The following is a 24,831-nucleotide window of genomic DNA, read 5'->3' as shown; positions in this document are numbered from 1 at the left end:
ATTAGAAGGTCCGCTCTAGTGGCTGTGATTGAATTAGTGTCCAGAGAAGCAGGTGAAGAGGTCGGAGCTGCAGAGAAAAACACCAAGGTGAAGCCAGAACGGCAGACGGAGGAGGTTTAATCTTGCAGCCGCCGGACAGTTTGCTGCTCATTGTGTTGTGAGGTATTTTGCATTGCATTTTTGCATCAGTACACAAAAGGCAGCTGATTTTCCACATATGAAATATTCCTGTCTGTTTGGTCTGAATGCTGCAGATGCTGCACATATGCTGATCATATGACATCATATTTCTGTTAAAGAAAGAAAATGAAAAAAGTGAAAGAAAATGTAGCGTCAAATGTGTCAAATTACTAATTGATTTATTATTAACTTTATTAGCACCTTTAAAACAACGTTTACGAAGTGCTTTGACAGACAAAGTGAGATACAAGTTGCTATAACACAGAATCAAAACTTACATTAAAGTAAACACTGAGAAAACATATATAAATGAAAAAATAATTGGAGAGAGGAGTCGCCCCCTGGTGGCCAGCAGAGAGTAGGGTGGTTTTCTCATAGACTTCTATACAATCAGATGAGTTGCCCCCCGATGGCCAGCAGAGAGAATGCAGCTATAAGGACCTTCAGCTACAATGTTGAGGACTGGAGGTTGACTTCTGGTATGAATACCACTATGAACTGGTTTCTGGTCTGTCTCTTGCTTCAGTCTAAGGGGTCCAGTACATCTACTCTAGTAGGCTACTGTTGTATAGACCAGTACATCTACTCCTGTTGTATAGACCAGTACATCTACTCTAGTACTGTTGTATAGACCAGTACATCTACTCCTGTTGTATAGACCAGTACAAGAGTATTAGGAAGCCTATTGGTCGGCCGCTCGGATGCTGTCACGCGCTGCATCTGGTCGGGTCATCAGAGAGTTAACGGTACTCCGGGCTGACACGCGCCTTCAGAGTGTTTCTAGGTGTGTGTGTGCGTGTGTGTGTATGTGTGTGTGTTGGAGGGGTGGTTTCTAGGTTTTCCTCCTCAGTCGGACCCACCGAGTTTACTGACGGAGACGCGAGCGGCGCACGAGGACACTGGAGTGGCGCGTCAGGCTGCGTGTGTGCGGATCCATCACCTGGACCAGCTGACAGGATGTTATGATATCTTTATATATTATCATAATACTCATCATCATAATTGTTGTTGTTGTTGTGAACGTGAAGCGGGAGGAGAGGAAAGTTTCCCTACCCGCTCATGGACCAACTCCTCCGGATCAACCACCGCCGATGTTTCCTCCCCGGAACACTCGGTCCGTAACGGACTCCGTGAACACTTCTCCCTCGCTGTTGGTTTGAGTCTTGGCCGGTCCGGACTGCCCATTCGGACCATCTCCAGGGGTATCTGCTCACTCCACCATGCTTCCAGCGTAGAGAGAGAGAGAGAGAGAGAGAGAGAGAGAGAGAGAGAGAGAGAGAGAGAGAGAGAGAGAGAGACCGGGAGGGACCGGACCGGAGTCCGAGCCTATTCCGTCTTCGTGACTTGTGGGATTCTTGCTGGACCCGAGATGATCCTCATCAGTCTCATCAGTCTGGTGTTTGTGTTGGGTGAGTAAACCTGATCCACACGTGCACGCGCGCACACACACGCACACACGCGTACTCACAGGTGAGGGCAAGGGGTCCACTGTGCATCTGGATCTCAATTACATCCGACGGTCTCACGTCCTTGAACGTGTCCCCCTTCTGCCGTTCTGGTTCAGATACACGAATCCGGTTCAGACCACAAACAGATGATTTCATTATTTCTCTCGTTCAGCGATCGGATTACTTTCAATCCGTCTGTGTGTGTGTGTGTGTGTGTGTGTGTGTGTGTGTGTGTGTGTGTGTGTGTGTGTCTGTGGATGTGTGGGTGTGCAAGTGTATCTGTGTGTGTGTGTATCAGTGTATCTGTGTGTGTGTATCTGTGTACGTGTGTATCTGTGTGTGTGTATGTGTGTGTGTGTGTGTGTGTAGCTGTGTGTGTATGTGTGTGTATATATGTGTGTGTGTGTGTGTGTGTGTATCTGTGTGTGTGTATCTCTGGATGTGTGTGTGTGTTTGTGCGTGTATCTGTGTGTGTGTATCTGTGGATGTGGATGTGTGTGTGTGTATCTGTGGATGTGTGTGTGTTTGCATCTGTGTATGTGTATCTGTGTGTGTGTGTGTATCTGTGTATGTGTGTGTAGCTGTGTGTGTATATGGGTGTGTGTATATATGTGTGTGTATCTGTGTGTGTGTGTGTGTGCTGCATCGATTTGATTCCTTTAATAAACTGATAATGAATCTAATCATGTTTAATAATAAAGAAGTAAATAGTCTCTATTTAGTAACCATGTTATTGAGTTTCCTAAATGTGGAGATTTTTTGGTCATTTGTTGGCAGCAGAAACGAGCTGCGTTATATCATCTGCTGATTACGTTAGGAAATAGTGTGACAAGTCACCAAAACTATCGTCCAATGTTCCGATATTATCGTCTGTTGACGCTCCCAACATGACAACAATTCTCACGTTTAATAAACTAAGAAATACACGTTAACATACATTTATGGTTTGTTCTTTAGTCCTTTACACTCTTTAAAGTAACTTAGCGGAGCTAGCCCTTCAAAGTAAAAGCCTCCTAAATCCGCAGAGGTTTATAGTCATAACAATCACACTGCATGGTGGATTACGTTTTGAGGGAATCGTCTTTTGTTTTGGATTATATTTCCTCTGGATTTATCACAAAGAGTCAGAGGCGAGTCTGTGGAAGTCCATGTAAGGAGGAGGTCTGGATGGAGGTCTGCATTAGGGCTGTTGGAATGACACACAGATAACACACACAGAGATAACACACACACAGAGATAACACACACAGATAACACACAGAGATAATACACACACAGAGATAACACACACAGATAACACACAGAGATAACACACACAGAGATAAAATACACAGAGATAACACACACAGAGATAACACAAACAGAGATAACACACACAGAGATAACATACACAGAGATAACACACACAGATAACACACACAGAGATAACACACAGAGATAACACACACAGAGATAACACATACAGAGATAATACACAGAGATAACACACACAGAGATAACACAGAGATAATACACAGAGATAACACACAGAGATAACACACATAGAGATAACACACACAGAGATAACACACACAGAGATAACACACACAGAGATAACACACACAGAGATAACACACACACAGATAACACACACACAGAGATAACACACACAGAGATAACACACAGAGATAACACACACAGAGATAACATACACAGAGATAACATACACAGAGATAACACACAGAGATAACACACACAGAGATAACACACACAGAGATAACACACACAGAGATAACACACAGAGATAACACACACAGAGATAACACACAGAGATAACACACACAGAGATAACACACACATGGAAATAACACACAGAGATAACACACACAGATAACACACACGGAGATAACACATAGAGAGAACACACACGGAGATAACACACACAGAGATAACACACACAGAGATAACACACAGAGAGATAACACACACATGGAAATAACACACAGAGATAACACACACAGATAACACACAGAGATAACATACACAGAGAAAACACACAGAGAGAACACACACGGAGATAACACACAGAGATAACACACACGGAGATAACACACACATGGAAATAACACACAGAGATAACACACAGAGATAACACACACATGGAAATAACACACAGAGATAACACACACAGAGATAACCCCTGTCACCCCCCCTGTCTCCCCTTCCATCTCCCCCTGTCTCCCCTCCTGTCTCTCCTCCTGTTTCTCCTCTGTCTCCTTCCTGTCTCCCCTCATGTCTCCCCTCTGTCTCCCCTCTATCCCCCCCGTCTCCCCTCCGGTCTCCCCTCCTGTCTCCATTCCTGTCTCCCCTCCCATCTCCCCCTGTTTCCCCCCTGTCTCCCGACTGTCTCTCCTCCTGTTTCCCCTCCGTCTCCCCTCCTGTCTCCCCTCTATCCCCCCATGTCACCCCTACTGTCTCTCCTCCTGTTTCCCCTCCGTCTCCCCTCCTGTCTCCCCTCTATCCCCCCATGTCACCCCTACTGTCTCTCCTCCTGTTTCCCCTCTGTCTCTCCTCCTGTTTCCCCTGTGTCTCTCCTCCTGTTTCCCCTCCGTCTCCCCTCCTGTCTCCCCTCTATCCCCCCATGTCACCCCTACTGTCTCTCCTCCTGTTTCCCCTCTGTCTCCCTTTCTGTCTCCCCTTCCATCTCCCCCTGTCTCCCCTCCCATCTCCCCTCTGTCTCCCCTCCTGTCTCCCCCCCTGTCTCCCCTCTGTCTACCCCCAACAGAGGTCTGTGTGAGCGATCCGGATCTGGACTCCCCCGGCTGGAGGGATCCCCCGGACTGTGTCAGAGCCTCTGAACTGTGCAACCAGAACAGCCAGTGCAGCTCCCGGTACCGGATCATGCGCCAGTGCCTGTCGGGTGGGGACAAGGAGCGCAGCGCCATGCTGGCCTCCAGGGAGTGCCAGGGGGCACTAGAGGTGCTGCAGGACTCACCGCTGTACGCCTGCCGCTGCAGGAGAGGCATGAAGAAGGAGCTGCAGTGTCTGCAGAACTACTGGAGCATCCACATGGGTCTGAGCGAGGGTAAGAGCAGCTCGTTACGCCTCCGGCTGCCTGCTGATTTCCCAGCAGGGTTTAGAGCTCAGAGCCTCCACATATGCAGAGGTCAAAGGTCAAAGACGGCTGTGCATGGATTGTTGTGTGGTCGTCTGTTTGAATGAAGGGGGGGGGGGGGGGGGGGGGGGGCAGCAGGTTGTGACAGTGACGATGAACGTCAGCATATCAAGTCTCTTTACACTTTAGAGGAACTGGCTCACATCAGGATCTGGTCTATCTCCTTCACACGCAGACGGCTCATCCTGAGCCAGACCCTGATACAGGGAGTCTGAGGAGGACTCTGAGTCTGTGGAGGACTCTGTTACAGGGAGTCTGTGGAGGACTCTGTTACAGGGAGTCTGTGGAGGACTCTAGTGGATCTCTTTCTGTGGGTATGGAACAAACATTCTCTCACTGCAGAGCTGCTGTATTTAGAGTCACCTGGCTAAAGTCTGTGGTTGGTTCAGGTCCCACTGCTGGTCATGCACTGTGTTCTGTGTGTGTCAGCACCGCTGAGGATGACACACGCACACACACACACACACACTTGGCTGGTTGGCTGGCCTAGTTTGGGTCTCAGCAGTGGCAGAGCTCATTAAGAGCCTCTCTCTTTGTTCTCTATTCCACTAAGGATGTCTCTGTAGTGCCAGCAATGCTAGCAAAGCCCCTGCATTACACACACACACAGGACATACTTTTAATCCAGACGAAGTGAACAAAAACACAAACACATTGTCTCAGACGTCTGTAACACAACGGAGCAGCTATCAGCTGTTCAAGGACACACAGAGTGGTGTGTTTATGTGCTTCTGTGCCATGGTGCGTTTGAGTGTCTTTGTGCCGTGGTGCCTTTGTGTTTCTCTCTGCCGTGGTGCATTTGAGTGTCTCTCTGCCATGGTGCTTTCGAGTGTTTCTGTGCCATGGTGCGTTTATGTGTATCTGTGCCGTGGTGCGGCCGAGAACCAGACAGCTGCAGGATTGATGGGTTCAGGGACACAATGAGAAGTCAGTGTTTAAGTAATTGCTGAGACCCAATTGCCAAACACTTTATCTAATAGATCAGGGCAATTAGTGTTGATGGAAGCTACTTAGCATGCATGCTAACATCAGGTTCTAAGAATTCTGTCCAGTGAGTGGTCCAATCACAGAGTTCAGATGCTAACTGTACATTTAACATCATGCAGTCAAATAAACGGCTAATTTACTAGTGTGACTAATGAGCAGTGTGTTTAGCGTGCAGGCTAATGAGCAGTGTGTTTAGTGTGCAGGCTAATGAGCAGTGTGTTTAGCGTGCAGGCTAATGAGCAGTGTGTTTAGCGTGCAGGCTAATGAGCAGTGTGTTTAGCATGCAGGCTAATGAGCAATGTGTTTAGCATGCAGGCTAATGAGCAGCGTGTTTAGCATGCAGGCTAATGAGTGTTGCTCCACAAAGAGACGCCGCTGTCTGATGGATGAACACACACACACACACACACACACACACACACACACACACACACACACACACACACACACACACACACACACCAACACAATGAGATATATGAATATTTCATTCTCTCAGACTGGAACATGTCTGCTCTCTAAGTCTCCAGAATCAGAATATTTCATAAACTCACTTATTCCTCTTTAGTTCAAGAGGATCAATTCAGATCATCTCAAACATCCAGACTTCAGCTGGCCTAGAAGACGTGGGTGTAGTCATCATGATGTCACCCATTGATTCGTGGACTATGGTTTTGAAGCCTGATGTCCGCCATCTTGAATGTTCCAACCAGCGAAGGAAGTGACCATATTTGGACAGTGGAGGATCGACGGGTGGATCTTACGAACAAGAGTAAATACAACATGATAGACCCACATAGACCTGACCCATCAGGTCAACAGTAGACGCCAGAACTCATTGCATCCACATCTCAACTTTCCAGTCAGACTCACTATGTGATTGAAGAGTGTTCATGGATGCAGTATGCAGACCTATTCACAGCCACCATCCTAGACCAGATCCGTTCTAGACCAGGAGGAAACTACAAGAGTCTCTTTGCAGACATCATGTCCACTTTATGATGAAGACTCCCGTGTAGCCATAGAAACGTTTTCATCCACATATCTGGAGCTCAGAGGTCAACAGACCTCTTTCAAGACCACCATGTCAGTTTTCACTCAACAAAATGTGATGTCACGCTTATTCTTAGCATACAATGTGATGTCATCCATGAAGAGGAGGTGGCTGATGGGTACTCCATTTAGGAACCAGTATCTGTAGCCCCTCTTTGTGATGATCTGGCTGGGGGGTTCAGGTCTCTGCATGATTCCCGTGCCCTAAGGTGGAATCAAACTCCAGTATCCTACTAAAAGTCAGGGGTGTGTGGTTGATTTTGTATGTGTGTGTGTGTCTGTATGTGTGTGTGTATGCGTATTTGTATGTATGTATGTGTGTGTATGTTTGTGTGTGTGTGTATGTATGTATGTGTGTGCATGTATGTGTGTATGTATCAATGTGTATGTGTGTATGTATGTATGTGTGTGTATGTATGTGTGTGTGTATGTATCAATGTGTATGTGTGTATGTATGTGTGTGTGTGTGTATGTGTGTGTATGTATGTATATGTTTGTGTGTGTATGTGTGTGTGTATGTTTGTGTGTGTGCGTGTATGTATGTGTGTATGTATGTGTGTGTGTGTGTGTGTGTATGTTTGTGTGTGTATGTATGTTTGTGTGTGTACGTGTGTATGTGTTTGTGTGTACGTATGTGTTTGTGTGTGTACGTGTGTATGTGTTTGTGTGTACGTATGTGTGTGTATGTGTGTATGTGTGTATGTGTGTGTGTGTGTGTGTGCTCTAACTAAACATTTTCTGTTTTTCAGGAGAAGAGTTTTACGAGACATCTCCATATGAGCCGATCCATTTCTCTGAGGAGTTCAGACATGCCTCCATCATCTCAGGTACGCTGCAGTGTGTGTGTGTGTGCTGGTGTGTGTGTGTGTGTGTGTGTGTGTGTTATAGACACACTAACACACACTTATCAAGGTTGCAGCAGCAGTGAGTGAGAGTCTCAGGGGTTTGTTGGGGGATTACCAAGAAGAATACAAATCTCACCGGCTCCCCCGCTGATTAAAATGAACTGAACTACTCGACTGGCCGCTTCATCTGTGTGTGTGTGTGTGTGTGTGTGTGTGAGTGAGGGAGTGAGGGAGTGAGGGAGTGAGAGAGAGAGAGAGAGAGAGAGAGAGAGACCAACTGTAGCATTTCTTTCATTAAAACCTGTTTTCCTTCCAAGATTATTATTTGTCACAACACATTTGTCATCAGTAAAAAGCAGGGAGACTAGAATCCGTGTCCTAGTCCTGCTGGGGGGGCAGCACTGTGGTTCAGGTCTAGTTCCCAGATTGGACCCTTCTGTCCAACATGTTGTCCCTGTGTCACAGTGGGGTTTCTCCAGCTTCCTCCCACAGTCCAGAGACCAGCAGAGGTTAGTCCCTGAGTTTAGTGGCTATTTAAGGAGCTGGGTTCTGTGAACACATGCAAAGACTCTGACTTCCTACGAGTCTCTTCGACAGAAACAGACACAAAGGAAGAAGGACGTGAACATGAAGGTGAAGACGGTGATGTTTCATCTCACTCGTTCAACCTCACGCATGCGCTTTTATCAGCATCGCTCTGATTGGTCACAGCACATTAGAGCTGCTCTCCGTGTGTGACTCCGCCCGCCTCACACACATTTCTGAGGAGTGTTTAAATGTCAGAAGCCCCAAGCAGTACATCGTCATTTACACTGTGTGTGTGTGCGTGGTCAAACAGCTGTGAAATAGACTCGCAGCTCTGTAAATTGGCTTCTGCTCTCTCAGATTAACGCAACTACAAGTACAAACATGGTCGGAGCAGCAGAGCTGCATCCAATGCGACTTCAAAAGCATTTCCTGTCCGTATCTTCCTGTCACACACGCCAGCAGACACACACACACAAGCCAGCAGACAGCGCTGTAGGTGCTGCGTTACATCTCAATTATTTACAACATCCCACCGCCACCAAACAGCACATCAGCCATCACATGTGTGTCTCTCCACCTGTTTGTCTGATCTCAAGACTCATGGTCCTCTGGAAGCAGATAAACAGAAAGAAGAGATAAGAGGATAACACACTAGTGTGTTAAAGAGCAGTGGCAGAAGAAAGAGAACCAGAACATTAAAGTATGTTTCAGACAAGACGGGAACACATTGATTAGAGGGACGGGCGAGGCGAGATGGGCGGTTTGTGTGTGTGTTTGTTTTTATCACAAAGGCACAAATGGAGGTCCAACATAACCTAACATCAGGGACTTTAATTTACATAGAATACAAAATGTTTTTTAGCAAACAATAATGACAATCATACAGAGTTGTTCTGGTTCACCACTATCCCCACCGTTCTGGTTCACTATCACCACTATCCCCACTGCTCTGGTTCACTATCCCCAATATGCCCACCATTCTGGTTTACTATCACCACCACCAACATTCTGGTTCACTATCACCACTATCCCCACTGTTCTGGTTCACCATCACCACCACCACCGTTCTGGTTCACCATCACCACTATCCCCACTGTTCTGGTTCACTATCACCACTATCCCCACTGTTCTGGTTCACTATCACCACCACCACTGTTCTGGTTCACCATCACCACTATCCCCACTGTTCTGGTTCACTATCACCACCACCACTGTTCTGGTTCACCATCACCACTATCCCCACTGTTCTGGTTCACTATCACCACTATCCCCACTGTTCTGGTTCACCATCACCACCACCACTGTTCTGGTTCACCATCACCACTATCCCCACTGTTCTGGTTCACTATCACCACTATCCCCACCTTTCTGGTTCACTATCACCACTAATCCCACTGTTCTGGTTCACCACCACCACCACCACCACCGTTCTGGTTCACCATCACCACTATCCCCACCGTTCTGGTTCACTATCACCACTATCCCCACCGTCCTGGTTCACTATCACCACTATCCCCACTGTTCTGGTTCACTGCCACCACCACCGTTTTGGTTCACTCTCACCACTATCCCCACCATTCTGGTTCACTATCACCACCAAAGACAGTGAGAACCATTAGGAAAAAGACATGATGGTCGTAATAAAAAAAGGTGAATGCCGGTTTCACTTTTGTCTCCATATTTTCTGCAGTTTTTCATTCTCAGCTCACATTTGAGACAAAATAAAAATGCATGGAAATGTGGAAAGTAAGATTTTCTGAAAAAGCTATTTGATTTGGATTTTAATGGGAAAGATTAGGATTAGCCCTGGGATTAGGATTAGGATAAACCTGTTGCTACATGCTTCAGTTTGAATGCCGTTATAATGTCTTTCTTACTGGAGGAGAGAATCCCATAAATGTGGTTTAAGACAAAATCAACAAGTTGAAAGTCGTAAATTATGTCATCTGTCTTTACGACATCATTTACCACTTTGACTTTATCCAGCATGTGTTAGTTTTCTTAAATTTTCATCACCACCACTCAACCTTTTCACTTCCGTTAATTTAAGTAAAAGTAACTCAAATCTGTAAGAACGTGGACTCACATTTAGTGGTTTCATCCCTCATGAGAACATTTAGCTACAACAACAACGTTTAGCCATAACAACAACAACGTTTAGCCACAACAACTACAATGTTTAGCCACAACAACAACGTTTAGCCACAACAACAACAACGTTAAGCCACAACAACGTTTAACCACAACAACAACGACAACAACATTAAGCCACAACAACGACAACGTTTAGCCACAACAACAATGTTAAGCCACAACAACGTTTAACCACAACAACAACTACAACAACATTAAGCCACAACAACGACGTTTAGTCACAACAACAACGTTTAGCCACAACAACAACTTTTAACCACAACAACAACATTAAGCCACAACAACGACAATGTTTTGCCACAACAACAACAATGTTTAGCCACAACAACGTTTAGCCACAACAACAACGTTTAGCCACAATTACAACAACGTTTAGCCACAACAACGTTTAGCCACAACAACAAGTTTAGCCACAATAACAACAACGTTTAGCCACAACAACGTTAAACCGCGCACAGAGCTCCACAAGATCTTTTGAAAATGCTGATGCCATTTTCCAAGAGAACTGATTGGTCAGTAGGCGGTGTTTTTCTCCACGTTTATCTCTTATCAGGAACATAACCTGCTCCGGAGCAGGTTAGCTCTGCAGCGTAAGTTACCATGGCGATAACCCTGTAAGAAGTGAACCAGCGTCATAGGACGGAAAACCCAGAGATAACCCTGAAGTTACCTCGCTAAGCCCAAATCCTGCTTCCTAGTCCAGACCTCTGGTCCAGGTTCTGTGTGACCAACTGGTTTGTCTCCTTCAGGACTTCCTCTAACCAGAGAGAGCGTCATCCTCTTTTTCACATTTTCCTTCATCCTTTTTTCTGTTTATCTTTAACAACCCCCCCACCTCCTCTCCACTCCTCATCCCCATCCCCACCCCCCAACGCCCACTTCCTCCCTCCAGTTGTGCTGTTGACTTTGTTAGGTCACGTCTAATCGCGTGTTAAATGTGTGTGATGTAGACGGGACAGTGTAGAAACCGTGTTTTCAATAACACGTGTGTGTGTGTGTGTGTGTGCCCCAGGGTACTACTTTGTGTGTTGATCCTGTTGAATGTGTGTGTGAGGAAGATAAAAGTACGACCGAAGGCAACTGATAATTGGCCCGTTCTCCTGCCCAGGATCTCTCTCTCTCTCGCTATATATATATACAAATAATATATATAAAAAAATAAATAAATATATATATATATATATACACACACACACACACAGTATATATATATATATTTTTTTTTTATATACACATCGTTTGAGGACCAAAACAACAGCAATAAGCCTTTCAGGCTGCAGGAAATATAATAAATAGAACTAATTGAGTCGACTGGTTGATTTGTCACAAAGCTGCTGTTGAAGGAAAATGTGAAGACGAGTGTTTGTGAGTGAACACATGAGGGTTCATACTTCCTCTGCAGATATGATTTATTTGTGCCCGTCCCGTCTGTCAAACGCTTTCTGCACTGTTGGACAAAGTGGGAAGTTTGGAAAGCAAACTTTGTGATTGTGTGTCTGCGGCAGGAAACCCGGAGACGTCAGCAGCTCATCAGCAGCTCAACAATGTTTCATCAACAGACAGAAACAAAAGTCCACAAAATATATAATAAAAAACATTAATAAAATATGAAATATCATCAGCACCTCAACAATATGTTTCATCAACAGACAGAAATAAATAAATGTTAAAAGTCCACAAAGTAAGAAAAAAAAAACAAGCATGTTTGGAGCTTCCTGTTTCAAAGACGGCTCCGGGTGAAGCTTTGCTGTGTTTCTATCTACTTCGTGTTCCACGGCATTAATATGACATCATGAGTTCAAACGTGAGAAACAGGGTTTTCCTGCTAACGAATGTCATCTTGCCATGGTTCTACTTCTCTCTTCCATCAGACTGTGTAGTTGGATGTGTTGGATTAAATGGTGTCTACACGTGTGTGTTCACACATCTGTGTTCCCAATTGTGTGTGTGTTCACACTTGACATCAGTGATGTGACATCGGTGATGTCATCTCACAGAACGTTGATGCTCACTGGTGCTTTTGGTTAAACATGAAAATGTGACATTGAAATGTTAATTTTTGCTTTAATTCACTTTGTCCATCCGAGTTTGTGCCAGCATGTGTAGTTTGTCATCAAAATTCATGTCTCATGTATGTAATCCACATTTAGATAAACATTTAGATAAATATCACCAGAGTGGAATCAGAATCTGCAGATTCAACTTTCCAAAAACCAAGACCACAAAAAACACAATTAATAAGAGAGGAGAAAGGAAGTGCTGAAAGTACTGAAAACAAAAGCAATAATAATGAATGTATATTCATAAACATCAAACAATGTGTGAAAACATGTAGTAAAGTACTGAAGCAACGTGAGGGATAAACTCTGCTACATCGTCCACTTCATGTATTAACGAATCATCTTTAACCTCAGCTGTTCAAATTTTTGTCCAGATTCGTCTTTGTCCAAGACGAGCCCCTGCTCCGAGGCAGGGAAACCCTGTAACCCCTGTCTGGACGCAGCGAAGGCCTGTAACCTGAACGAGACGTGTAAACGCCTACGATCTGCCTACAACTCCATCTGCAGCAAAGCCACACCCCCTCAGCCCTTGCTGGCCAATCAGGAGCCGTGCAGCCGGAAACGATGTCAGAAGGTCGGTGCAGAATAATCTGTTATTTATTTATTTTTGGTTTAATGTTAAATGTAAACTGAACATAAATGTGTTTGAGGAAATGTTAACGCTGGTGATAACGCTGGCAAAAGAACAGAAAGATCAATATGTAGATTTATTTCCAACAAGTTTTCTGTTGTAAAGATATTTGTATTTATTTTGATAGCGTTTGATTCGAAGATTCCTAAAAACCAAACCAACTCAACGTCTCGCTGCGACACAAAACCGCCCAAAATCATCTCAAGCTAATCTTTTCAGTTTCAGCCTGAGCATTTTAATAACTGCATAAATGCATTATGCAAACCTGTTGTCAGAAAATGTCAAAGTAAAACACAAATGCCTTTTCAGAGAAACTATCTTTACAGCAATAAAACAACACAAGCGGAAATAAATGAAAAACCAAAAGCGCCAAACAGAGTTTTTATGAAATAGAAGCCGAGTTACATGAATGTCAATAACTATGTGACCAACATAAATGAATATACAAGAATATATCTTCAAGATGAGGATGTTTTGGTGAACAACACGACCATCATGCAAACTACGTAGTTAGGTTGAGACAACTCAACGTCTTAGTTTGGTTGAGACAACTCAACGTCTTAGTTTGGTTGAGACAACTCAACGTCTTAGTTTGGTTGAGACGACTCGACGACTCAGTTGGGTTGAGACCACTCAACGACTTAGTTTGGTTGAGACCACTCAACGACTTAGTTTGGTTGAGACCACTCAACGACATAATTGGGTTGAGACCACTCAACGACTTAGTTTGGTTGAGACCACTCAACGACTTAGTTGGGTTGAGACCACTCAACGACATAGTTTGGTTGAGACCACTAAACTACATAGTTAGGTTGAGAACACTCAATGACATAGTTAGTTTGAGACTAAACTACATAGTTAGTTGAGACCACTCAACTACTTGGTTCCAACTTAAAGTCCTGTGTTTCTGACCCGTCCACCATCCAGACCTTCTCCCTACGTGGACTTCCAGGTGATAGGTTAGGTTTTAACGTCTAGTTGTGAGGGAACGTGTTAGATACCTCAATGCTAATCGATGATAACATTTCAGGCACTGCGGCAGTTCTTCGAGCGGGTCTCATGGGAGCTCAGCTACCCTCTTCTCTTCTGCTCGTGCCCGGACGAGGCGTGTGCCGAGCGCCGCCGTCGCACCATCGTCCCGTCCTGCTCCCAACAGGAGAAACACAAACCCACCTGCTTGGACATCCGACACACCTGCCGCTCCGACGCCCTCTGCAGGTAAGACTTGTGGCCTTCGGAAGCCAATCAGGTGTGATCAGCTGGTTATTCTGTGAACAATTTCTCACTAATGATGAAGAGGTGAGAGGAGGAGCTAATCAGGGAAACCAGCTGCTGGAGGGTTTAATGTCACATGTCAGTGTGGGTCCTCTCTGGTCTCCTGTGGGCGGCGTCTCTTCTGGTGTCCTCTGGATGTTGTCTCCTCTGGGCGGCATCTCCTCTGGTCTCCTCTGGGTGCTGTCTCTTCTGGGTGCTATCTCCTGGGTGTTGTCTCCTCTGGTCTCCTCTGGGTGCTGGCTCCTCTGGGAGGCATCTCCTCTGGGTGTTGTCTCCTCTGGGCGGTGTCACCACTGGGCAGCGTCTCCTCTGGTCTTTTCTGAGCGGTGTCTCCTCTGGGCGACGTCTCCTCTGGTGTCTCTGGGTGTTGTCTCCGCTGGGCACTGGCTGCTCTGGTCTCCTCTAGGCGGCATTTCCTCTGGGCGGCTTCTCCTCTGGTCTTCTCTTGGCGGCGTCTCCTCTGGACTCCTCTAGGCGGCATCTCCTCTGGGGAGCATATCCTCTGGGTAGCGTCTCCTCTAGGCGGTGTCTTTTCTGGGCGGCGTCTCCGCTGGTCTCCTCTGGGCAGCATCTCAGGGACTGCGCTCTGATTTAAAGATGCAGTAATTAAAAAGAGTCTTTGCGTGAGGAACCTCCAGGGAGCACTAACAGGCCGTTATTGAAAAAAAGAACATTTGCATTGCAGATGAGAATTCAGTGGCAGCGCCAGTCAGCTGTCAGCGAGGACACATCAGCTGCTCGCTGATTGGTCGATCATTTGAATTTCAGCAGATGTGAGTTGGTCAACTGGAGCTTTTATAAGCTTTCATCAGCTGATCTCCTTCCTAGTCAGCAGCTCTGAGTCATGTAGTATCAACGTTTCTTCTGATGGTCCGGTTGGACTTCTCAGACCCAGATCCCCAGAGAGTCAGAGAGACCAGACCCAGATCCCCTCAGAGCTTGGCAGGGCAGGGTGTGTGGGAGTGTGTGTGTGTGTTATACATTTATGATTTGTTCAAACACACATCTTTGCTTGTTATGAACATGTTTCCATCAGCTAGCGCGCTCTCTCTCTCTCTCTCTCTCTCTCTCTCTCTCTCTCTCTCTCTCTCTCTCTCTCTCTCTCTCTCTCTCTCTCTCTCTCTCTCTCTCTATGCTTACACCCCGCGGCAGCGAGGCAAGCGGAGCTAAGCTGCTCCTCAAAATGCAGCAGTGGAAGCTGAATGGTGTTTGAAGGCGAGGCAGCCAATCACGCGGCTGCATTGCTCCATTACACGGCAAGTGAGGTGAGGCGGTGGCGGCGGCATGAGGAAAATAGTTGCCTCTTCCCTGTAGGTCATAGAGGACGGCAGCCACGCAGCAGGCCTCTAACTTCCTGTCAGCGAGTGTGAGGTCACACGAACAAAGCTGGTTTACAGTGATGCCGAGCTAACATTGGTTTGTTGTCTGTCATGCTGAGTAATACATAAAAATGTACATTTCTTGTCCATCTACACACGGCTGTGAGACTGTAGCGGTTCTGCGGTAGCAGTTCTGCGGTGCGCTTGGGCCTGACACACTCGACCCAATGACCACCGATGAAGGTACACTTGGAAGAGTCCGAACAACATCTCAGCGACTAGATGCTGACTCGTGTTTTGCTTCTACAGGTCTCGTCTCGCTGATTTCCACATGAACTGCCAGGTGACGTCCTCCAGCGCCACCACCTGTCCTCTGGACCAGGTCCACGGCTGCCTGGTGTCCTACGTCGGCCTCATCGGTGAGTTCTCCTCTGTTCACCGCAGCACACAGAGTCCCTCTTTATCAGCATATTTCATAAAATTACCTTTCATTATAGTCACATTAAGAGGTTTGATAACTCAGGAGCTGCTCTCTTTGCTGCTTCCTGATCCTGGACCAGGTTTTACCGTAGAAGGTCTTATTCTGTGTCTTTGTTGCAGGTGACTCACTCCCTCCCTGGAAATGCTCCACTGATCATCCCCCAATCCTCTTTAGCTTTTCTTCTCTGCTAATCCCCCTCTCTCAGGTTCTGACGTTACACCAAACTACAGTGACAGCAGTCCGTCCAACATCACCATGAGTCTCTGGTGCACCTGTCGGGGTACCGGCAGTCAGGAGAGAGAGTGTGATGCCTTCCATGCAGACTTCAGCCACAACACCTGCCTCAGTGAGTCCTGCACCCCTACAGGGAAAACATACTGACCATAGACAGCGTGACAACTATGAGGGATAAAGACAGACCATGAAACCCAACCAGGATCTTCTTCTTGGTTCTAGTCTGGTCTATAATTCCGGTTTCTAGTCTGGTCTGTATGTCCTGGTCTAGTTAGAGGAAAGCCAGGGAACATGAGCTGCTGTGACTCCTGATGCGCCATGTCAATCAGGACCAGGATCGGGATCGGAGGAGTTTCTTCTGGTCCCACATTAACAGGAATATTTCAGTTGTGACTTGTATTTACAATTTTATGAGCTTCTGTCATTCATTTCCATCATTTTGATTTTTATATTTTTTTTGATAACCTTTACGAAAAGGAAAAACATTCCAGATTAACATGCTTTTAAATAAACAATGAATAAACTAAACCTCATGCTTAGCAAACAAACCAATTACTACTGCCACACCAACTTGGAGTTCGCATTTACATTCCCCATTAACATAAAGAACCATTTCCTTTACACATATTTACATTCTCCATTAACATAAAGAACCATTTCCTTTACACACATTTACATTCCCCATTAACATAAAGTACAATTTCCTTTACACATATTTACATTCACCATTAACATAAAGTACCATTTCCTTTACACACATTACACAGTATATTGCAATCTCCAATAACATAGAGTACTTGTTTTCCAAACTTAGTATTAAATCCATACTAAGTCAATTAATCATATTCAGTCCATTGTCCATTACATTTAACCTTAATACTCACTCAAAATGAAACAGCTTTCTGAAATCATTTCTGCAAAGTCAAACATTTTCCCCACAGTAAATCATTGAAACCAGTTCATACCAGTTGGATCTTTAAGGTGGAACACCGAGCTGTGTTTGCAGGTGGAGGGATTCGAGCAAAAGGGGTCGCCCAGCTAACTTCAAACATTTTATACCCATGCTTGTTTAGAGGTGCACAGGTAAATGCAGTCCCTCCGGAAGCACTGGTTGAAGTTTGGTTCCGCCAATATGTTTGAGTTCTCTCTGCCCCCTTCAGGCCTGGAGTTCAAATACAGCTGCTGGTCTCAATTCTTCTTTGACTCAACAATATATATATATATATATATATATATATATATATATATATGATATATTCTACTATGTGAGCAGAAAATAAAAAGTAGAGTCTTAAAATGAAACGGTGAACACAAGAACAGATGTTTTAATGTGATAGGGTGATTCAGACAGGAAGTAAGCAGCATTTCCTGTGTGTCACAGAGAACGCCATCCAGTCGTTTGGTTACGGCTCTGAAGGAGGAAGTCTTCTCGTAACCGAGCCGGCGTCCACCTTCTTCCCTCCCGCCCAGCCGCCACTCATCTCTAGGCCCGCCCCCTCTCGCCACGCCGACGCAGTCAAACCCATGGACAGCACTTGTCGTTTTCCCACTTGTGCGAACTTGCAGGTGAGTTTCTCTTCATGGTGTTATAGAAAACAAAGAGGAGTTATTCCATCCATCCATCCATCCATCCATCCATCCATCCATCCATCGTCTACCGCTTATCCTGTATTTAGGGTCGCGGGGGGGGGCTGGAGCCGATTCAAGCTGTCATTGGGCGAAGGCAGGGTTCACCTGGACGGGTAACCAGTCTATCACAGGGAGACATGTAGAGACAGACAGGTAACCAGTCTATCACAGGGAGACATGTAGAGACAGACAGGTAACCAGTCTATCACAGGGAGACATGTGGAGACAGACAGGTAACCAGTCTATCACAGGGAGACAGGTAACCAGTCTATCACAGGGCTGACACGTAGAGACAGACAGGTAACCAGTCTATCACAGGGCCGACATGTAGAGACAGACAGGTAACCAGTCTATCACAGGGCTGACATGTGGAGACAGACAGACAGGTATCCAGTTTATCACAGGGCTGACATGTAGAGACAGACAGGTATCCAGTCCATCTGTCCGAGGCCTTCGCTGTCCGAGGCCTTCGCTGTCCGAGGCCACGGTAGTAATATTCAGTATGACGATGATTCACCCGCTGGTTTAATGATCACTTTGAGAGCACATATGGACTCACACACACAAGCATTTCAGGCGACGTGATAATGATCCAGCGTTTCCAGGCTTCTCTCTCTGCTCTCCATTATTCTGACTGAAAAGAGCTTTCTGCCTCCCCGTCGTGCGATAACATCTGATTGGCTCGCCCACCCAGGTAGCGGGAGGATATATGCTAATGAAGTGCTGACAAAGAGGCTGATGGGAAACAGAGATAAATGATGGGTGTGTGTATCTGTTTGCATGTCAATGATGGTGATATTTAACCGCTTGTCGTCCTTCCTTGAGACAATCACAAGAAACGGAAACAACAGAAGTGTGATGAGCTGCTGGTTTCCTGTTTCTGAATCAATCAATTCTTTGTTAACTAATATCCTGAATGTTAAATGTAATAACAAAAGTTTCTGTCATGAATGTGGACGGTGAGACATTTGACCAGAAGACGGACTGAGACTCTGGAGGACCAATGAGAGGGAAGTGTGTTTGTGATGCTGACTCATGTTTTCCAGGATGGAGGTCCGAAGTGCAACCCGGCGGAGCAGTTTGCGTGTGAGGAGGTGAGAACAAGTTTCTCCAACACTTTAAAGTCTAGTTATGTTAATATGAGGTTTTAGGTTGCTTCTATGTATTCATCACGTCCCACTGTGTGGATCCTCACAGATTTACATCTGAAGGAAAGTATTTATTCATTCATACTCATCAACATTCATCATGTTTACATTAGATATTCTGAAAAACAAATAATGATTTAGACTGAAAGTCTGCATTACTTTAATACGTATTTACCATTTATAAACAGGATAGGGACAGGTTTTAATATGATGATTTATATCTGACTGACTGATTCTGTGAGTCTTTATTTCTTCTTATTTTAAAATGATTTCAAATGAATCTGAATTCTTCAGACTGAACTTCATTAGATTTTTCCGGTTTTCAGTAACAGAATGGACGAAAATAAACACAAAATCTGTCGTGGAACTTGAGTTGGATTAATATTGTTGAATGTGAGACCAAATAATACAAACTCTCATCTGAAACATCAAAGTGTCACAACTTTGAGCCGCTGCTGCCTCAAACCTCCAGATGGGCGGAGTCACATTTCTGGGAAATGTATTTATTTATGGCTCCTTCGGTCGCGGTGTGAGTTACATGATTCTGCACATTGAGAAGAATGAAGATAAAGAAACGTTCCTCTCATAACCCGACACCCTCATCACTTCCTGTCAGGACCAAAATACTGGAGGTCGCCATCAATACTCCTTCTTTTTCACTTTTCACTGCAGGAAAAACAACAGTTTGATTTAACAACAGTTTTGTTGAGAATAAAGTAAAGTGTTAATATTAGAAGCCAGAACTGTTTGATGAAACACAAATGTTACCTTCATTAAAAAACCCTTAAACATCCACTTATAAATGTAAACTTAAGTAAAAAATACTTAATTCACAACACTTGAACTTAACTTTATCTTGTACATTCAAATTTAAACCTGAGCGTGAACTTAAAAACTCAAACATAAAAACATAAAAAGCTTAAATAAAAACCTTGAAATAACATTTATTAAACTTAAACATGAAATACTTTTTTTTTATGTAAATTGAAAAACCCTTAAACTTAAGGCAAAACAAAAAAGCTATTTTAGATTGAAATTCAATTACATCTGTGATCAACGTGGAACAACCTGGAAACATCTCAGGTGAGCTGGTTCACATGTCAGAGGCCTGAATGCTCCTTCGTATGATGTGCCCCCCCCCCCAGGCTCTGCTGGCCCAGGGATCCATGGACTCTCAGGACTCTGCAGGACCGAAGACCATCAGCCGACCCTCAGCTCCACTCGTCCTCCTCGTCTCTGTGACTGTGTGTGTGTCCGTCCTCCTCGTCTCATAGATATGAACTCACACTTTCACACCGGACAAACACACACTCATAAAGACCTGGTGGAAGTCATGTGACACACACTCATAGAGACTTGGTGGAAGTCATGTGACACACACTCACAAAGACTTGGTGAAAGGAATGTGACTCGGCACCATCTGCTACGAGAAAATGTCCACCAACAGATATCCAATCACCAATGACTTGGAGGAGGGAAATGTCTCTCCACACACACACACACACACACACACACACACACACACACACACACACACACACACACACACACACACACACACACACACACAGAAGAACAGAAGAAATGGTGGGAGACATAACTAAGGCAGAGAGGCTCTTGGGAGTTTGGATCACAGGGATGCTCCGTGCTTTGTTTCTGTGCAGGCCAGCTCGGACTCTCCGGTCTCACCAGACTGACCGGACTCACTGGACTCACCAGACTGACCGGAATCACCAGATTCACCGGACTCACCAGACTGACCAGACTCACCAGACTCACTGGACTCACCAGACTGACTGGACTCACCGGACTGACCGGACTCACCAGGTTCACCGGACTCACCAGACTGACCAGACTCACCAGACTCACTGGACTCACCAGACTGACTGGACTCACTGCCCGCTAACCCCAAACTGCCCCCTAACCCCAGACTGCCCCCTAACCCCAGACTGCGACCTAACATCAGACTGCCCCCTAACCCCAGACTGCCCCCTAACCCCAGACTTCCCCCCTAACCCCAGACTGCCCCCCTAACACTAGACTGCCCCCCTAACCCAGACCTCGTTAGCGGTGAACAGGGTCCGCACATGGACACGGACACTCTGCTGGACACCAGTGTGCTTTTTACAGGCGTCATCTTCATTTTGTTGTCGTCATTCTCTACAAACTTCCACATCCTCTCAGTGTGTGTGTGTGTGTGTGTGTGTGTGTGTGTTACTGTGTGTGTGTGTGTGTGTGTTTATGGCAGCAAAGAAGGATTCAAATCTTATAAGCAAATGAATACCAAAGTACAACTGAACGTAGCAACATTTAAAAATGGGAGTTTAAAGAGAAATGCGTTTGTTGAATTTGTTAAAAATAGATGAAGATGAAGTAAATAAAGCGTTTTGCTTCCCGACACTGTGACTGTGGATGAAATGCTAAGCTAAGTGCCGTTGGACATGGCTGAGATATGTGTATGCTAGTGATTAGCATTAGCATTAGCAATCAGGGCTACCCTCCACTCGTCTGCAGAGACTATAACACATAGAATTCAAATACTGTGACCTTGAATGTCAATAATAAAGATTTGACACCACTATAAAGATACAGATATGTTGGTTTTCAGCTGGTTTGGGGGTTTAGTTACTCATTAAGATCTCATCTTTTCTGGGCTATAATAGCAGAAAGCAACGTTTTAAATCCGATGAGGTCACAGTGAGTCAGGCTTTGTGATTGGTGAACGCTTCCATTCTCTGTCACATGTACAGGTGAAGAGATTCACTTCTGCATTTGAATTGTAAAATGTCGTGACTCATCAATAAGTTGAAGAGCAAACTTTCAATTTAGATGTAATGATGAGAAATGCATTGTGGGTGATGAGTCATACACAGGGTGTCTAGATAGAGGAGGGAGAGACAGATTAACTGGACCATTTCACATGTCTAATTCTGTAATATGCTGTATTCAGTTACTACATTTCATAATCGGGTATTCAATTGCTTATAACGTTAAAATAATTTAGTTTTTTTCCTTCCATAAAAGTATTTTATGTATGGGTTCTTCAGTCTGTTCTTTACCTCTGACCACTCTGTGGGGTATTTTATATGTTTCATAGACCAGGATGTGGTCTGTCCTGCCCTCCATCAGCTGGAAGTACAAGAGATCCGTGTCTGTGACTTTGGCGTGGCCTTATTTTACTGTTCTTACATACTTCAAAGAGAGAGAGGGATTTGTTTCGCCCTGCTTGCGGTCCAGAGAAGGGATCACAGTGTCCAACACCTTGGTCCAGACTAAGATTGTCCTAAAATGACTAAAACCAGCCAGATTGTTATTCAATTAGTTGTGAGTATTCATGATCCCCAGAGGATGAATCCTAAGGATCCTGTCGACCCCCTGTGCTTTTCATAGCATCACCATCAGGCAAATTGGCATTTAGTCAACACTCAGTGGGACAATCCAGCTGCTATGAAATAGAAAGAATATTAAAATCCTGTCTGGTCTGGCATCCAAATGTTGCAAATCTCTCTAATTATTAAAAGTTATTGACATTTAAAACAATGTAATGTAAGAAACAAGCAAGTATCATCATCCATTAAGTATGACAAAAACAAATGAAGTTTCAGTGAGAAGTTGTTAAAGTAATGGGGAATAAAAGCGGCCCTACACAGGTAATAAAAGCAACATTTTCAACAAGTTTGCTTCAATGGCCATTGCAGCATGTAGGAGCCACTAGCTTCTGATTGTGTGTAGGGAAAGAGGAACGAGAACACGAGTGGAGGAAAAAGGTGAACGTGAGGTTGTAAATTTGCTAATATATTTGTAAACCTGAACAGCGCCACAGCAGTGTAGCTCAATATGTGTGTGGAGATCTAAATAAAAGTACCGTCTGTAACGGCTGCTGACTTTTCTGTGTGTGCATTGTCTCTGCTAGCATCATGTGCTGGCTAACGACACTGAGGGAGCTACAACTTACTACATCCAAACAGGCACTTTAGCCAATCTGTTGTCGAAACCAGACGTTCGTTTTGTAGTGTAACATAGAAAAAGAGGTCATGCTGAGCAACATGGACAGTCAGGAAACCAATGAATTACATTTCATGGCTGTTTCATGAACTGCACCAGCATCCTCCACTGGGCCGTTTCCTGATGGGGTCCATGTTAGATGTCCACTTGGGGTCCTGGCAGCTGTCTGGGATGGTGGCATTGAACTCCTCTGTCTGGTAGGCGAACTGCAGGGTCCAACGACGATACTGTTATGTCCTTCAGGTGGGTCAACACCGGTTTGTCAAAGCATTTCGTGACCACAGATGTCAGGACCTGAAGTGATGTGGTCCTGAAGGGTCCAGGATGTGATAACTCTGGTTCAGCAGCTCGTCCATCTTGTTCGCCACATGTTTGAAAGGAGCGCTGCTCTGCTCTGGTCTGGTCCTGTCTGCTGGTCCCATAGAGACCTGCTGCTCCTCCAACAAAAAGCTCAGGAAAATGTTCCTGATGGATGAAAAGTAATAATAATACTTTTCATTTATAGAGCACTTTGTCCATTTATATCCGAGACCTAGATTCATCCTCAACAGATGTTCACTGATGATGTTTGACAACTGAAAGAAGAAGAGAGAACAAGCTGTGGACAGACGTCTCAACTAAAACCACCTGGAAACACTAATGTGGACAAGATGACGTCATGTGAACCAACCTCCTAAAAACTACATCCCCACTCAACTAAACTACATTGTGAATTACCAAATGTACTTTGTGGTGGATTACATTTGCTCTTGATTCATCGCAACTTAGCTTTAAATAGTCCACAAGGAGGCGTTCTGGGTGGTGGACGGGTCAGAAATCCCAGGACTTTAACCAGAAGACTGATGTTGGTGTCCCATTAGGACTAATTAGCCAAACTATGTAGTTTAGTGGTTATGTGCATGAATCAGTGGATTAAAATGTCTTATTAAATGCAGTCAGACTGAGTTGACACACAGAAAAAAGTCTCATTCAGGGTTGACAATAGGTCTGAAAATGAATTGATTCAAACTAAAGTGTAGAATAACTGCCGTAAATATGCAGTAAAGCTGGCAGGGAAGCTAGCAGAGAAGCTAGCAGAGAAGCTAGCAGTGAAGCTGGTGCTACTTCTGTCACATTCTTGACATTCACAGTCATCTTCTCTTCTTCATCATTCATCTGTGCTCAACATCAATTTTACTTTTTATTGAAGCTTCAGTAGGTTAAATAGAAAGTTGCCCTTTTAAAAACAAGGAGACCAATTTACTGTCTCTGATATGTAGCCTCAGAGGAATGTCTCTTATTTGAACATGTACCAGAGGGTGTCTGCACCAATCGCCCCTCGGGCAACATGCTGCATCGTTGTACCTTTTCTGAGTTATTTCAGGAACAGCAGCATCACGTTACCGCACGTTTGTTTACCCAACAGCAGCCTTCAGTAGGACACACGCTTCATTTGAGGTCCATTGGGTATTTAAGCGGACACCAGCCCAGTGGGTCAGTAATTGTTCCTGCAGCACCGTCATCCAGCAGCACCGTCATCCAGCTCTGATCACGCTGATATCTGCTGCCGTCGTCTCCAGAGCGACTCAAAGGGCGGCACCGCCAAGCACCGACGCCACGTCTACAGTCTTTAACACAGCGTGGAGTTTAATTTCACAGCAATTATCACAGAGTGCTGCTTTAAACAACACACTGCCACAAATACTGACACACACACACAC

At 45.0% G+C, this 24,831-nt stretch overlaps 1 protein-coding gene across 2 annotated transcripts; it reads left to right on the top strand.

Moving 5' to 3' along the window:
* The first annotated feature begins 1,015 nt into the window (after window positions 1-1,015).
* Window positions 1,016-20,604, top strand: gfra2b (GDNF family receptor alpha 2b). Of its 2 annotated transcripts, XM_084034958.1 has the most exons (10): window positions 1,016-1,589; window positions 4,393-4,692; window positions 7,572-7,649; window positions 12,784-12,983; window positions 14,071-14,258; window positions 15,944-16,053; window positions 16,321-16,461; window positions 17,731-17,915; window positions 19,025-19,072; window positions 20,272-20,603. In XM_084034958.1, the coding sequence occupies exons 1-10, from the start codon at window positions 1,550-1,552 to the stop codon at window positions 20,398-20,400; spliced, it is 1,419 nt and encodes a 472-aa protein (XP_083891084.1). In that variant the 5' UTR covers window positions 1,016-1,549; the 3' UTR covers window positions 20,401-20,603. The 2 variants fall into 2 exon arrangements, with proteins under 2 accessions (XP_083891084.1, XP_083891085.1); XM_084034959.1 differs by lacking the exon at window positions 7,572-7,649 and having other exon boundaries at window positions 20,272-20,604.
* The last annotated feature ends 4,227 nt before the right edge of the window (window positions 20,605-24,831 follow it).

This window comes from Eutrigla gurnardus (assembly GCF_963514095.1).
Source record: "Eutrigla gurnardus genome assembly, chromosome: 19".
Classification (NCBI taxonomy): Eukaryota; Metazoa; Chordata; class Actinopteri; order Perciformes; family Triglidae; genus Eutrigla; species Eutrigla gurnardus.
The sequence above is the reverse complement of the archived record's forward strand: the minus strand, read 5'-3'. Positions and strand labels throughout refer to the sequence as shown.

Coding starts and splice junctions, on each gene's coding strand:
- gfra2b (XM_084034958.1), top strand. CDS start 1,550: ATGATCCTCATCAGTCTCATCAGTCTGGTGTTTGTGTTGG. Junction 14,259..15,943: donor CGCTCCGACGCCCTCTGCAG/GTAAGACTTGTG, acceptor TTGCTTCTACAG/GTCTCGTCTCGCTGATTTCC. Junction 17,916..19,024: donor CCACTTGTGCGAACTTGCAG/GTGAGTTTCTCT, acceptor CATGTTTTCCAG/GATGGAGGTCCGAAGTGCAA.